The sequence below is a fragment of the Physeter macrocephalus genome, chromosome 14, assembly GCF_002837175.3.
Source record: "Physeter macrocephalus isolate SW-GA chromosome 14, ASM283717v5, whole genome shotgun sequence".
NCBI classification, from domain to species: domain Eukaryota; kingdom Metazoa; phylum Chordata; class Mammalia; order Artiodactyla; family Physeteridae; genus Physeter; species Physeter macrocephalus.
In genome coordinates, this window is record NC_041227.1 from 75,636,251 (window position 1) to 75,653,199 (window position 16,949).

At 48.6% G+C, this 16,949-nt stretch overlaps 1 protein-coding gene across 1 annotated transcript; it reads left to right on the top strand.

Moving 5' to 3' along the window:
* Window positions 1-1,529: 1,529 nt before the first annotated feature.
* ZNF394 (zinc finger protein 394) lies at window positions 1,530-10,214 on the top strand. The gene is made up of 3 exons (XM_007108755.4): window positions 1,530-2,259; window positions 3,041-3,167; window positions 8,151-10,214. Exons 1-3 carry the CDS (start codon window positions 1,849-1,851, stop codon window positions 9,542-9,544), a joined length of 1,932 nt encoding a protein of 643 aa, XP_007108817.2. The 5' UTR covers window positions 1,530-1,848; the 3' UTR covers window positions 9,545-10,214.
* The last annotated feature ends 6,735 nt before the right edge of the window (window positions 10,215-16,949 follow it).

Sequence of the window (16,949 nt, forward strand, 5' to 3'; positions counted from 1 at the left end):
TTTAAACTTCAGTCCACAGATATGTCATATGGAATCCTGACCCTGCCTGGGACTTTGCATTCATAAATCAGGACATTAATTGTACAATACTTATTGAAATAAATGATATTTTAAATGAATTTACCCATAACATAACTTAGATAATTCATTTGTTAAATAATGCAGATGATTTAATGTAAATATTAAACTAATGTATAGTATCCTTCATTTCAGTTGCACGGTTTATTTTTCTGAACACTGGCACAGAAAAGAAGAGGTGGGGTGGCAGTGTCCATGCAGATACTTAAAATGAAGTGAGGAAGAGGGAGTAAATGATAGAACAGGGGAGTAGGGCTTAGAATAGGACACAATCCTTGGCAACTTGGATACTAATTGTGAAGCATTGCAAGGAAGCTGGGCATAGGAAATCTAAAGTTGGAGGGGATGATACAATCTACTATGGATTTATTGCCTATAAATTTAACCCATTTTAAAATTAAAGGGACTGGGCTTCCCTGGTGGCGCAGTGGTTGCGCGTCCGCCTGCCGATGCAGGGGAACCGGGTTCGCGCCCCGGTCTAGGAGGATCCCACATGCCGCGGAGCGGCTGGGCCCGTGAGCCATGGCCGCTGGGCCTGCGCGTCCGGAGCCTGTGCTCCGCAACGGGAGAGGCCACAACAGAGGGAGGCCCGCATACCACCAAAAAAAAAAAAAAAAAAAATTAAAGGGACTTGCCTGGTGGCACAGTGGTTAAGAATCCGCCTGCCAATACAGGGGACATGGGTTCGAGCCCAGGCCCGGAAAGATCCCACATGCCGCGGAGCAACTAAGCCTATGTGCCACAACTACTGAGCCTGCGCTCTAGAGCCCGCGCACCTAGAGCCGATGCTCCAAGATGAGAGAGGCCACCGCAATGAGGGCCCGTGCACGGCAATGAAGAGTAGCCCCCGCTCACCGCAACTAAAAAGAAAGCCCACGCGCAGCAACGAGGACCCAAGGCAGGCAAAAACAAAAATTAAAAATGAATGTCATTCTTTAACACATTATATGTGAATAAAATTTTGTAAATTTTTGTTTTAGGGAAAGTTAAAGTTCCAACTGTACAATAAGTGGTCATTCATCCACTGGGTATTCATTTAATGTAAGAAAGGTTTGTTGAGTATCTTCTACATTCCAGGCATCATGCTTGACACTACAGACACAAAACTGGGAAGACATAGTCCCCGTCCTCCATTGTTCAGTCTCCTAAGGGAGACAGACACTTAAACAAATCCTTGTAGGACAGTGTGGTAAATGCAGTACTTTGAGGTGTATCTAGTGTCTAGTGTCACGGGTCCAGCTGCTCCGCAGCAAGTGGGATCCTCCCGAGCCAGAGCTCGAACCCGTGTCCCCTGCATTGGCAGGCGGATTCCCAACCACTGCGCCACCAGGGAAGCCCCAGGGAAGCCCTTTCATTTTTAAAGGAAGAATATCCTTTAGTTCGGTAACCTTAAGGACTATAAACACCACACTGCAAGGTAATCGTGCAGAGTATCTCTGAGGGGTGAGGACAGCGAACCACCGAGATGCACCTCACTCCTCCGGGGAGCCTAGAGAGGCCCCGGAAATGCCCGGGAGGGGTGGGCACCGCAGGGAGTCGGGGACGCACTTCCTGCTGGGGCTATTAGTGGTTTTTGTCACGACTTGGCAGCTTCTGGGAGGGGTAGCTGCGGGTAGGAGGGGGCTGGGCAAGGTGGGGGCTTGTTAGGGACGGGACAGTGGGCAGCCGCTGCTTTGAGGAGATCAGATGAACTCCGTGGCTTTTTGCTGGGTTTGCTGTCATTTCACCTGAAGGCAGAACTCCGGGAAAGTGCGAACTTGCAGGAGAAGGATGAGTTGGCTCTGGACCGCAAGTCAAGGCAGCGTCGCTGCTCTGCCCCTGAGTGACGGACCTTGGATAGTGAAAGTGGAGGAAGATTCACCCGGAGGTGGGGAGTCCAATCCACTAGGGAACTGTCCGGATCCCGAAACTTCCCGACGGCATTTTAGGCGGTTCCGTTATCAAGAGGTGGCCGGACCCGAAGAGGCGCTGAGCCGACTCAGGGAACTTTGTCGACGGTGGCTGAGGCCCGAGGTGCACTCGAAAGAGCAGATCCTGGAGCTGCTGGTGCTGGAGCAGTTCCTGACCATCCTGCCCCAGAAGCTCCAGTCCTGGGTGCGCAAGCACTGCCCGGAGAGCGGGGAGGAGGCTGCCGCCTTGGTTTGGGCTCTACAGAGAGAGCTTGATGAGACCTCACGCCAGGTGAGGAGGAGTGAACGTGTTCTGGTGGTGGGAATGGAGGTGTGAGGGATGCTGTGGGCTTCATAAGTTCTTTCCTTATTACCTTTTGCGTGAACTTTAGGATGTGTATGAAACATGAGCCCTTTAACCTAATGGGATGTCACACCATCTCCAGGTAGGTAGGGTCAGAGTTGTTAAACTGTAGGACGCCCAGCTGGTGCCGCAGAATTGCCTGACCTGTGGAAATGCACACATCTGGTGTCAGAAGTGAAGGAGTGTTGTAGTGAATATTCAGAGTACTGAGAGCAGAGGAGACACACAGGAGTGTGGTTTTCCTTTACAAGGAAAGGAGAAGCTTAGGGGAAAACACGTTATTGCTGTTGGTGAGGTACCTTCCTCTGAAGATAGATCTTTGTATCCATTTCACAGGTGAGGAAACAGCATCTGAGAGCCAGCACTGCAACTCGGGACTCTGGTTAACCTGTATATTTTCAATCCATATCAGGTTTCTGCTTTGATAAATCACAGCAATGTAACCCAAATGAATATTTTGCTCTCCGCCCAAGTTAGCGTAGACAGTTCATAGAAAGGCTTTTCAGGATTGCAGGAGAATGCCAGCTTCTGTTTTTGGTCACTTTGCAACTCCCGCATCGGTACAAGGCTCACTGATAAAGACTCCGTTGGTCGTGACTCGGTTCCTCAGCGCTCGCAGACTCCTCTCTGGAGTCCGGCTTCATCCGGGCACTGTTGGTGACGCCATCCTGGGACGGCAGGTGCTGAGGGAGGTCTTGTGTTGTTTCAGGGGTTGGTGACAGTCCAGGATGTGGCTGTGTCTCTAACCTGGGAGGAGTGGGAGCGTCTGGGCCCAGCACAGAGGGACCTCTACAGGGAGAGTGCGCCGAAGGATTATGGGAACGCAGTCTCGCCAAGTAAGTGCCCTGCCTTTGCTTGTTTCCAGCTGTGTGATTCGTGGAGGGCTTGCTTCAGTAAATCCCCCAGCCAGCCTGCCATTCAGACACAGGTTGAGAGCCTTCGAGTCCCTTTTGTGACCCAAGCAAGAACTCTCTGTTCTGTATTGTTAGGTGATAGAGTCAGCTTTTTATTTTGGTTCATTTTTTAATAAAAATACATAAGAAAGTATAAAAACATATAATGAGCACCTAAGGATTCACCACCCAGGTTTATCGAATTTTAATATTGGCCATGGCTTCATTTTTTTTTCTGAAGAGATAATATATTACAGCCATAGCTATAGGTGAAGCTCTGTTTACCCTCCCTGAAAGCTCTTCCCTTGATCCTTCTCCAGCAGTAACCAATATCCTGACTTACCATTTCCATGCTTGTTTTATATTCTTTCTACATATACATGTAGCCACATATACACACTCTCTATATATAAATGTATGTAAACACATAAATACGTAAACATGTAAACGTATATAGTATTTTTACATGTTTTTATGGTATATAAATTATATTACTGTATGGTTCTTTTGCACCTTGGCTTTTTTCTCAACATTACATTTTTGGGATTTATCCATGTTGATACGTATAGCTCTAGTTTATTCATTTTAACACCTACATATTTCATTGTATGACTATTCCAATATTTACTTATCCATTCTCCTGTCAATGGACGTTAAGGCTTCTAGTTTTTCACCATTACACACAGTATTATACCAAACGTTCCTGTCTCCTTCTCCCTGTGTTCATATGTAGGAGTCTCTGAAGAGAATATACTTAGGGATGTTTGCCCATCTTGCTGTCCAAAATGATGGGAGCCAGTCTGTACTCCTACCAGCCGTATATGAGAATTCTTCTTCCTCCACACCCTTGGCAACATTTGGTGTTCAGCTGACAGCACAATGTCTTAACCCAGTAGCCCAAGTGTTCCTTTTAGGAGGTTGGGTTGCATCACACCTCTGCTCAGGACCTGAATACTCCTCATTTCACGCAGAGTAAAAGCCTGTGGTGCCTGATGGGACGTGGCCCTGTGCCCTCCTGCTCTCCCCTCACTTACACCCCCAGCCATACTGACCTTGCTGCTTCTTGAGCGTGGTGGGCATCCTGCCTCAAGGTCTGTGCTCCGATTGCTCCCTCTACCTGGAATATTATTCCTCCGGATCTCCACCAGACGGACTCCCTGACTTGTTTCAAGCCTGTGCTCACATCTCACTTTTCGGCGAGGCCTGACCCGACCGTCATGTTAATACACGATTCCTGCCACCAGCCGCCTCACAGATCCCTCGCCTTGCCTGACCTGGGCCATAGCATTTACTACCCTCTGACATCCTATATATTTGACTTTACGTTCATCTGTTGTCTGACCATCCCTTCTGGAATGTCAGCTCCACAGGGGGAAGGATTTTTATCTGTTTTGTTCATTTATATCCCAAGTGCCAAGAACAGTGCCTGGCACAGAGTGGGTGCTCAATAAGTAATACTGTTAGGATTAATGAATGGTGTATCCTTATCTCCTCTCCTTTCCTCCACTATCTTTTAAATTGTTTTGTGGCTGTTCTTTATGTTTTTGATACTAATCCTTTGTTATTTTATTGGCTATAGAGGTGGCTTGTCTTTCTAACCATGGCGTTTTTGTTATATAAAATTTTGAAATTTTAATATAGTCAAATTTTTCCGTCTTTTACTCTATGGTTTGTGTTTTTCGAATCTTCTTAGGAAAATAGGCCCTTCTCAGTCCTGATTCCAACTTTGCAGAGACAACAACTTTAAAATCTTTCACCCCTTCCAGTGGTATTTACCTTCGTATTTCTAAATAAGATGCTTATTCTGCTGGGGTTTCTTTTTCTCCTTTCAGTTATTATCTCTTGACTGCCTGCTAAGGAAGACAGGGTCCTGTCTCCCCAGCACGCACACATTTAGCAGTCCATAATTCTCTCAGCATAGTTAAATCAGTCTGTTTTTGTTAAGGGAATGTTTCAGTATTATGCCTATATAAATATTATCGATATTCACCCACCTAATATATATGACTGTAAGTCTTTTCCTTTACAGCTTTTAGTTTTCCCAGAATTAATAATGCCTCATTCTGCATGTGCCTCCTTTTCTAACTCCTGAGCGCTAGTTCACCCACAAAGTCTCTATTAGAAATGTAAACCCCTCTCAGTAAGTTCAGATCCATCAGATGGGCCATCGGTTTCATTCTCCCCTCGGAGAGTTCCTCCTGAAGGTTCCTCTGCTCCAGGGTGGATGGGCTTCTCCAGGTCAGTTACACAGCCGTTGTCCTAGAACGTTCCTTCACTCTCACCTTCTTCTCTTTCCCGGATCCCATACGATTTTCTTCCTTGGTTTACCCCCTCCATTTGATATAGAACAACCTCCAGTATATTACAGAGAACACATACTTGGGAACTCAATGCATGTCTAAACGCCTTTATTCCTCTCTCACATCCAGATCATGGTGTGGCTGGATGTAGCATTCTACTTTAGAAATGACTCTACCTTTGAATTTTGAAGATGGTGGATTTTGTAACTAGCTTGCCATGTTGCAATTGAGAAATCTGATGCCACTGGGATATTTTATCCTTGGTGTGTGATCTGTTCTGTGCAGAAGGCTTTAGGAGCTTTTCTTTATTCCTGCTGGTATGAAATTTCACAATGGGTGTGGCTGAGTGTGAGGTTTCTTTCTTTATTCATTGTTCTGAGTAGTTGGCGGGCCCTGACAATATAGACGCCCGTGTCTTTGAGCTGTGAGAAATTTTTTGTAGTATTCTTTTATTTTACCTATTTATTTTTATCTCATTTTTTCCTGTTTTCTTTCTGGGATTTCTTCCAGTTGGATGTTGGAACTCATGGGCTGATCCCGTAAGGTTCCCTACCTCCTTCCCATTTCCTTATCTTTTCTTTCCCTTTCTGGGAAATCTCCTTAGCTTTATTTTCCAACTCTTAGGTTGAAATATTTCTGCTGTCATTAATATTTTTTATTTTATTTTATTTTATTTTATTTTTTGCGGTACGCGGGCCTCTCACTGCTGTGGCCTCTCCCGCTGCAGAGCGCAGGCTCCGGACGCGCAGGCTCAGCGGCCATGGCTCACGGGCCCAGCCGCTCCACGGCACGTGGGATCTTCCCGGACCGGGACACAAACCCGTGTCCCCTGCATCGGCAGGCGGACTCTCAACCACTGTGCCACCAGGGAAGCCCTGTCATTAATATTTTGAAGAGCTTTTTCTTGTTCTTTAAACATCCCTTTTCTTTAAGATTTTTTTGATGTGGACCCCTTTTTTTAAAGTCTTTATTGAAATTGCCACAAGACTGCCCCTGTTCTATGTCTTGGCTCTTTGGCCGCGAGGCAGGCAGGATCCCAGCTCCCTGACCAGGGATCAAACCTGCACCCTCTGCATTGGAAGGCGAAGTCCCAACCACTGGACCACCAGGGAAGTCCTGAAATATCCCTTTTCTTATTTTTTGAAATAGATTTATTTATTTATTTATTTATTTATTTTTGGCTGCATTGGGTCTTTCTAGTTGCTGCGCGCGGGGCTTTCTCTAGTTGCGGCGAGCGGGGGCTACTCTTCATTGCGGTGCGCTGGCTTCTCATCGCGGTAGCTTCTCTTGTTGCGGAGCGTGGGCTCCAGGCGTGCGGGCTTCAGTAGTTGTGGCACGTGGGCTCAGTAGTTGTGGCTTGGGGGCTCTAGAGTGCAGGCTCAGTAGTTGTGGCACACGGGCTTAGTTGCTCCGCGGCATGTGGGATCTTCCCGGACCAGGGCTCGAACCCATGTTCCCTGCATTGGCAGGGGGATTCTTAAGCACTGCACCACCAGGAAGCCATATCCCTTTTCTTATAGCTTCCTTGTTTCCTGGGTGCAGTATTGTCTCTTATTTATCTGAGAATATTAATTATAGGTTATTCCGTTTTCTCTCATTTCATGGATTGCATGTTTCATTGGCGTTTCTATCAGAGGTTTTCCTGAAATGCTGGTAACCTTTCACTTTCTGTTTGTGTTTAGCAGTTACACCCAAGCATTCTGACTGGAAACTCAATTGGGAAGGACTTGTGAACTGTGACCTTCAGGACAGGGTCAGGCATCAGGCGCTGTTTTGCCTGGGAATTCCCACATGTCAGTGTCTCTGCGTCTTTGGCCCAGGCTGCTAAGTTTTCCCATAGAGAGATTCAGTCAACAGATATTTCATTGCGTGTCTGCAGATAAGCCAGGTGCAGTTCTGGGTGGGAATCCAGTAGGGACTAAAGCCTATGAAATCCCTGCCCTTTCTGCCGGGAGGATGTCAGGCTCGGGGCTGACAGTTTGAGCCTGAACAGAGGACAGTGCATGGAGGTTCCACCAGTCAGTGTGTCCATTTTCACTTGACTCTTCTCATGGGAAGGTGGTCCCTGTCCCCCGTTCTCAGCTGTGCCTCATGTCCCCAGTCCCGAATTTATCTGGTTCAGCCTTGCTGCAGAGTAAACTGCAAGAATTCTGGACTGGGGGATGGAATCCTTCACAGACTTTCCATCAGTCCTAGATTTACTGCCTACCCAGAGCCTGCCTTCAGACTGGAGGCACCTGGTGTGTCTGTTACTGTAACTCACCCACGAATCTCTCTTAGTAAAGCATCCTGCGTGCATGGGATAAAGGTTGTACCGTCTGTGTCGACACCTTCTCCAGTAGTGCCTCGTGTGATACAGTGATTCACACGACAGTGCGGTGGGGCTGGGGCAGGAGAGACGGGTTGGCCGGCGGAGGGACAAGTATAAAAGGAAAGAAACGGGGTTTGTACAGGTACACGTGAGCACATCTGACAGGTTAGTTAAAATAATTTAACTTCAGGAGTGGTTTCATGGAGGACATTTAAAGGGCTTTGGCGGTGGGGGGGGGTTGTTTTTCTGCTAGCACTTTCTTATTCACTCTTGCACAAGAATGAAATGTCAGCAATTTGTATTTTAATGTTTCAGGTTTGGAAACGAGAATTGAGAACAAAGGGTTGATTCTAAAGCAAGAAATTCTAGAAGAAGTGGAGCCACAAGGGCAGCTACAAGGGTCCCAGGAGAAGGGGCCCCTGTCTTCTGACTGTGGGGTTGCCCATGAGGACAGGATAGAAAAGCCATCAGGCGGCCCCTCATTGCTGAAACTTGAAAAGCCTCCTGAAGATCAGGGAGTCACCAGCATCTCAGATCTCAAGAGTGCTCCCAGAGAAGAGGGAGACTCCAAAAACAATGAATTTGGGACTAGTGCCAAAAGTTCAAACTTTGTTCCTGCTCAGCACATCCAGACAGCAGAGAGACCCATTACCGGTGAATGTGGGAACAATTGCAAACACAGGTTAGATACTGTGAAACCTCATGAATCTCTTGACAGTGGGGAAAACTGCCATCATTCAAGGCTACTTGAGGCCCAGAGGCGGTTCCATGAAGAAAGACCTTATATGTGTGACACCTGTGAGAAGAGTTTCAAACAGCGTTCCGACCTCTTTAAACACCAGAGAACCCACACCGGGGAGAAGCCCTACGGGTGTTCTGTCTGTGGGAAAAGCTTCAGTCAGAGCGCTACCCTCGTTAAACACCAGAGGACTCACACTGGAGAGAAGCCGTACACCTGCTCCAAGTGTGGGGACAGCTTCAGACAGAGCTCAAATCTCAGTCGGCATCAGAGAGTCCACATGGGGGAGAAGCACTACACGTGTCACGAGTGCGGGGAAATCTGCCGTATCTCCAACCATTTTAGACATCAGAGGACACACCAGGGAGAGAGACCCTACACGTGTGAAGAGTGTGCGAAGAGCTTTAAACGGTGTTCCGACCTCTCCAAACACCAGAGAATCCACACCGGGGAGAAGCCCTACGAATGCCAAGAATGTGGGAAAAGCTTCAGTCAGAGCGCAACCCTTGTTAAACACCAGAGGACACACACAGGTGAGAAGCCGTACATGTGCCCCAAATGTGGGGACAGCTTCAGACAGAGCTCACACCTCAACCGGCATCAGAGAGTCCACATGGGGGAGAAGCACTACACGTGTCACGAGTGCGGGGAAATCTGCCGTATCTCCAACCATTTTAGACATCAGAGGACACACCAGGGAGAGAGACCCTACACGTGTGAAGAGTGTGCGAAGAGCTTTAAACGGTGTTCCGACCTCTCCAAACACCAGAGAATCCACACTGGGGAGAAGCCCTACGAATGCCAAGAATGTGGGAAAAGCTTCAGTCAGAGCACAACCCTCGTTAAACACCAGAGAACTCACACTGGAGAGAAGCCTTACAGATGTCTTGAATGTGGGGACAGCTTTAGACAGAGTTCACACCTCATCCGACACCAAAGAATGCACAGAAATAAAGCCCCATCATTTTGACATGCTTCTGCATGAGCTGTTTTGTTTCTCTCTCTCTGTTTCTTCCTTTCCAGAAACTACATTTTTTGGCTTTTGGAGTATTTCAGTAATCGTGGGTCATACTGCCCTGGGCATTACACCCAAGAAAGATTGAGTCCAGCTAGTGTCTAGGGACGCCCTTTGGTAGCGTATTGCCTTGAAGCAGGACTGTGTGAGTCAGGAGCGCCACCGGCACACACTTTCCAGCAGAGTGAGGGCGGAACCATGAGAGTTCTGTCCTTTTCACTCTTCTGGAACCTCTGCTTTTGGACCAAATCTTGCTCCTCCTGTTACTTCCCTGAGAATGTACTGCAGTCACTTAGAATTGTCTTTCTACTTAGATGGTAGATATTTTATACTCCAGAACACTTTGTACAGTTCAGTGCCTACAAGAGGCACTCTATATATTTGACTTCTTTAAAAATTAATTTTGGGCTTCCCTGGTGGCGCAGTGGTTGGGAGTCCGCCTGCCGATGCGGGGAACGTGGGTTCGTGCCCTGGTCCGGGAGGATCCCGCATGCCGTGCAGCGGCTGGGCCGGTGGGCTGTGGCCGCTGGGCCTGCGCGTCCGGAGCCTGTGCTCTGCGACGGGACAGGCCACAGCAGTGAGAGGCCCGCGTAACGCAAAAAACAAACAAAAAATTAATTTTGCAGAGTCCCTCTTTCTTTCCCATTCTTTCCTTGTTGGGTTAAACACAGCTAAGAACTTGGATTAGAGCCTAAATCTATCTGATTATCTTTCTAGTGCTACCCACTGATAATATGCATTGCACCCAAATTTTTGGAACTTTTTTTTTTTCAATTAAGGGAATACAAGTACTTTATTGGATATCTGGGAAAACAGTAGGAGAAAAATTACCCAAAATCCCAATACCACAATCCATTTGATACCGGTATTTTGGTGTATTTCCTTCTGATACTTTTTCTATGCATATTTTTCTATATAATAAAAATCACAGTGTTTATATTTTATATCTTCTTTAGTATTATGTCTTAAGGATTTTACATGGTTTTCCTAAACGTTATGCTTAATAGCTGGTCATTTTCCATCAGGTGGATATAACAATTCCTTTTGTTGGAAGTTTCAGGTCTGTCTCATTTTTCATTGGTGCAAAAAATGCTGGAGTGAATGTCAGTGTAATTTTAGGATTTGGATTGTTCTTTAGAATCTAATGCTACGTTCAGAGAAGTAGAATTCCTTGATCAGTGTTTTAGTTACTTTATGACTTTCAATACACCCTTCCCAATTTCTTTCCCCCAAATCAAGTGCCAAATTACATTCTATTATGAGTGTACCCAGGAAGAAAAAAACCAAATTTTTGATAAACTGGTAGCAATCTTCAGCGAGACTCAAAAAGCACTAACTATAAGAGATTGATAAATTTAACTACACTATATTAGGAAAAGACAAAATAGGAATTACAGCCCATGAAGATGAAAACATACTCAATTACATTAGTAATAAGAAAAATGCAAATTAAACCACAATTAGATACTATTTCACACCTTACAGATTATCAAACCTTTCAAAATCTGTCAGTACCAAGTACTAAGAGAGATGTAGAGTGGTGGGAACTCTCCTCAGCTATTGGTGTGTAAGTTGTTACATTTATTAGGGAAAACAATTTTGTGCTACTTCTTAAAGTTGAACATGTATATAACTTATTTCTAGGTCTTTTCACAGGGAACCAAGAGGCATTTGACATGCTATTTTGTAAAAGCCCCAAACTGGAAACATCCTGAAAACTGATCAGCCAAAGAAGAGTTTCATAAATTGTGCTATATTCCTGCAGTGGGATACTCAGTGTCAGTGAATATGACTGAACCACAGCTATACAGAGACGCATGATTCTCAACACACATGTAGTGAAAGAACAAGAGTATGATTCCATGTACATAAAGTTCCAGAAGAAGCAAAGCTAGGTAATATATTGTCCAGACAGAGATAAGTGGTATGTCTACATAATGCAAGAGAATGATTAACCTTTGTTTTAGAGGAAGGGAGATGAGACTGGAGAGAATATAAGGGACTTGTGTGATTCTGAAGGTGATTTATTCCTTAACTAGGATGAGGAGGCACGGGTGTTACTGTTTACTGTTGTATATATTCATATACTTTTGAACTGTGATACTGCTAACATACACACAAGTGTAGACTAGAGAGAACAATTTTAAAGAACATTCACATATGCAACACACCGATTAATCAATTCTTTTTTTTTTTTTTTTTTTTTTGCGGTACGCGCACCTCTCACTGTTGTGGCCTCTCCCGTTGCGGAGCACAGGCTCCAGACGCGCAGGCTCAGCGGCCATGGCTCACGGGCCCAGCCGCTCCGCGGCATGTGGGATCATCCCGGACCGGGGCACGAACCCGCGTCCCCTGCATCGGCAGGCGGACTCTCAACCACTGCGCCACCAGGGAAGCCCAATCAATTCTTAATATGTCATATTTGTTTCATAGCATTTTTTTTTTGGCTGTGCCACACGGCTTGTGGGATCTTAGTTCCCCGACCAGGGATCAAACCTGGGCCCCCTGTAGTGAAAGCACGGAGTCCTAACCACTAGACCACCAGGGAATTCCCTTCATATCATTTTTAAGGAAATAAAACAATATAGGACTTCCCTGGTGGCGCAATGGTTAAGAATCCACCTGCCAATGCAGGGGACACAGGTTCGAGCCCTGGTCTGGGAAGATCCCACATGTCACAGAGCAACTACGCCCGTGCGACACAACTACTGAGCCTGCGCTCTAGAGCCTGCGAGCCACAACCACTGAAGCCTCCACGCTTAGCCCATGCTCCGCAACAAGAGAAACCACCGCAATGAGAAGCCCGCACAGCGCAATGAAGAGTAGCCACCGCTCGCCATAACTAGAGAAAGCCCACGCGGAGCAACGAAGACCCAACGCAACCAAAAATAAAATATACATTAATTTTAAAAAGAACAAGCCCCGCCCCCGATGCCGAACCTCCTCCGGCCCCGGAGCCGCCTGCAGACGCCCTCGCCTGCCCCACCGCCCGCTGCCTTCTCTGCGCCTGCGTGGAGGCTCCCCGGGGCTGGGATACAAGGGTTCAGACCCCCGGAGTTCTCCGCGGGCGTGGGGCTTTCTCGCTGGGCCCTGCGTGTGGCTCCGCAGCGCTCGCCCTCACGGGCCTCACCAGCGGTCTTCTTCCCCTTTGTCGCTCCCGCTCCTTCAGCAAACATTTACCGAGCGCCAAGAAGTCGCCGGCCTCCGTGCCACACGCCAGTGACAGTAAACGCACAGAGGTGACGGCTCCTGCTGGGCCCACAGGACCAGCTCCTCGGGCTGCGCACTGCTCGACTCGAGGGGACACTGTTCACATGGCAGCTGTGACGACGGGGCCCCCAGAGCTGCTAAGTGCACAGCCTGTGCGACCCACGGAGCCCCAGCCCCGCTTCAGGGAGTGAAGGGTCCAGTGGGGAAGCGGGAGAAGTCAACACGGTGACGATCCAGGGGTCCACGGGGGGCGACGGGGGCTGTGAGCACGGGAGCTCACCCCACCCGCTCCTCTCAGCAGGCACTGCCAGCCACATCCCAGAACACGGCCCCCGGGGCACACGGCCCTCACCTCCTCCCGCCTCCCCACCGGCTCCCAGACACTCCCTGCATCGGGCCTCACCCCTCCTCTCTTCTCCCTCCTGGCGGCCCCTCCTCCTCGGCCGATTCCCTTCTCTCCTGGCTCCTCCAGGGTCTTAATCCAATGGCCACGACCCTCCTGTCTTTGCCCTTTTCCCCCTTGTGATACTGCGATTTAAATAAGAAATATATATTTGGTCTTCCTCCCTACTTCTGGCACAGAGTTCCTAAAAACCCTTGGATTTTCCTAAGGGATAAGAACAGAGGAGCATCTTTTAAGATTTGGGCTTTTGTCCTCGGTTTCTGAACTAGCTCCAGGGCCATACAGGTGAGAGGAACGTCTTGTTACTCGTAACAAATCCCTCAAGCACACCTGAGTTCACGTTAATGCGGAAAACTCCTAAGGATGGGGCTGCATGTCAGGGGAACAAGCACGTGAGGAGAGGGTTAGAACCTTCACCCCTAGCGCCTGAGGGGCGGGGAGAGGCTGGGGTTCAGTCAGTCACCAAAGGTCAGTGACTCGACCCATCACGCCCACGTAATGAGCCCCCGTAAAAACGCAGAAACGGAGGTGCTGGGCGGTGTCTGCCTGGAGAGGGAAGCCCTGCACCCCTCCCCCACTCCCCCTGCCCTGTGCCTCTCTGCCGTCGGGCTGATCCTGCGTTGTAGCCTTTTACGTGAACCAGGATCTGCTCAGTAAACCGTTTTCAGAGTTCCGTGAGCCACTCTACCAGATCAATGGCACCCGCGCAGTGGGTCGTGGGAACCCCAGTTTAGAGCCGGTGGGTCAGAAGCACAGGTGACAGCCCGCACTTGTGACTGGCGTCTGAGGTCGGGGCGGGGGGCGGTCTTGCGGGGCCGAGCCCTTACCCTGTGGGTCCGATGCTAACTCCAGGGGGACAGTGTCAGAATGAGTTTCATCGCGGGCACCCAGCTGGTGTCAGGACGGTCAGGAGTGAGGCGTCATGCAGCAGGGCAGCACAGCCGCGTTCCCTCCCAGACTATCACTCCTGCCCGCAGCCCGCAAGGATGCTGCCGCCTCTCCTGCCTTTACAAAGATGCTCCCGGTGCCTTTTGCTCCCTCTCGCTGCCGCCCTCTCTCCTCCCCTTACTGGGCCTCTTCTGTAAAGAAAACCCTACACACTCACCTCCAGTCACCCCACACCCACCCAGTGGCTCTTCTGCAGCTGTCCTCCCGAGCCCAGCCCTCCGCCCACGTGGGAACACAAGGGCGAGTAACGGGGTTAATGCAGGACCTCGGCGAGATTTCACAGAGAGGCTTTTTGAGCTGATCTCAGCATATGCAGAGGTGGGTTGCCTGTGGACAGGGAGAAGAGGATGCACACAGGCCGGGGGACAGAAGGGAGTCCACATCTCTGCGGGCGGGTCCTCTGGCCGTCAGGGAGGGCGGGAGATGCCACCAGAAGGGCAGACAGAGCTCTGTGATCCCTCAGCAAATGCGGACACGCTGGGCCGACGGCTCAAACCGCTGCCCCTCGAACTCCCTCTTGCCTCCCTCCCGTCCAAGACTGTTCTTTCCAAATGGTCGCGATGGTTCCTCACGTGTCTCCTCACTTTTCTACTCAGCTTCTCACAATCACCCTCCGTCATGTTACGAGTTCAGTAACTAAGCTTCCGGCGTACCCTTTGATGCCAACGGATCAGAATTTATCCTGTGTCGCAGGAGTTTGTTTCCATAGCTCCCTCTCCAAATGGCTTGTAAGCGCCTTAGGCGAGAGCTTCCCTCCCAGCAGAGGCAGTACTACCTGGTATACAGTAGGTACACAATAATGCTCACTGACAGAAACAAGGAGCAACTGTGGCGACAACAGCTAAAACTTAGAGGGCGCTCCGCGTGTCACTGGACACCCTGCCTATGCTCCACATGCCCCGTTTCACTGAATCCCCACAGCTCTGGGACAGCTACTACCATTACCCCATTTTCCAGACAAGGAAACCGTGGCCCAGAGAGATCAGGTAACACATCTAAACAGAGCCTGGATTTGAACCCGTCTGACCCCACAGTTCAAGCTCTTTACATCCTACCTTCCAAGAAGGAAAAACCCCCAGCTGATAAAGATGGCTCGACCTGAACAGACGAGTTAAAGCCATGTGAACGCCATCGCCCGGCGCTGAGACTACACCAAGGAAGGGGAGGAGGAACCCTGCTCACCTTCCACGGGACTGGCAGGAACACGGCTTCCATGGCCTGGCCTCTGAGGTGGTGCAGGCTCCCGGCCATCAGGCTGAGCTGAAGGAGAGGAAAAGAGCGCACGTAAGGCCAGCCCCGATTTGAAGCTCTCTCACCAGGCAGCCCTGGATAGGGAATTCCAAAGGGGCCAATGAACCTCATCTAAATACCCCAATCACTGAAAGCAGCAACTGAAACAGACACTTGTACCCTCATGTTCCTCACAGCATTTATCACAAGAGCCAAATGATGGAGGCAAACCAAGCATCCTGGACAGATGGATGAATAAACAAATGGTGGTCTACAGACAACAGAGTATTATTCAGTGTTAAATAGGAAGGAAATTCTGACACGTGCTACAACATGGATGCACCTTGAGGACGTTATGCTAAATGAAATAGGCCAGACACAAAAGGACAAATATTGTATGATTCCACTTATATGAGGTAGCTGGAGTAGTCAAATTCATAGAGACAGAAAGTGGAAGGGTGCTTTCCAGGGGCTGAGTGGAGGGGAAAATGGAGAGTTGGTGTTTAATGGGTGCAGAGATTCAGTATGAAGATGAAAAAAGTTCTGGAGATGGACCATGGTGGTGGCTGCACAACAATGTGAATGGGGGCTTCCGCGGTGGTGCAGTGGTAAAGAATCCGCCTGCCAATGCAGGAGACACAGGTTCCAGCCCTGGTCCAGGAAGATCCCACACACTGCGGAGCAACTAAGCCCATGCACCACAACTACTGAGCCTGCGCTCTAGAGCCCGCGAGACACAACTACTGAGCCCACATGCCACAACTACTGAAGCCCGCGCACCTGGAGCCCATGCTCGGCAACAAGAGAAGCCACCACAATGAGAAACCCGCACACCGCGACGAAGAGTAGCCCGTGCTCGCCACAGCTAGAGAAAGCCCGTGTGCAGCACTGAAGACCCAATGCAGCCAAAAATAAATAAAATTTGAAAAGAAAAAAAAAATCCTAATTTATCCCTCCCCACCCTGACCTCTCCTCTTTAGTAACCAAAAGTTTGTTTCCTATGTCTGTGAGTCTGTTTCTGTTTTGTAAATAATATTATTTGTATCATTTTTTTTAGATTCCACATATAAATATCATATGATATTTGTCTTTCTCTGACTTACTTCACTTAGTATGATCATCTCTAGGTCCATCCTACCCAAGAAGTTTTTTTTTTTAAGATTTATTTATTATTTGTTGATTTTATTTATTTCTGACTGCATCGGGTCTTAGTTGCAGCATGCAGGATCTTCGTTGTGGCGCACAGGCTTCTCTCTAGTTGTGGCATGCAGGTTTTCTCTCTCTACTTGTGGCTCACAGGCTCCAGGGCACGTGGGATCTGTAGTTTGTGGCATGCAGGCTCTCTCGTTGAGGCGTGCAAGATCAGTAGTTGTGGTGCGTGGGCCCAGTTGCCCCACAGCATGTGGGATCTTAGTTCCCCAACCAGGGACCGAAACCACATCCCCTGCTTTGGAAGGTGGATTCTTTACCACTGGACCACCAGCGAAGTCCTCCAAGAAGTTTTAAAATTCCTAATGCTCAGGCTACATCCCAGTCCAATTTAATCAGAAACTCTGGTGCTGGGACCCA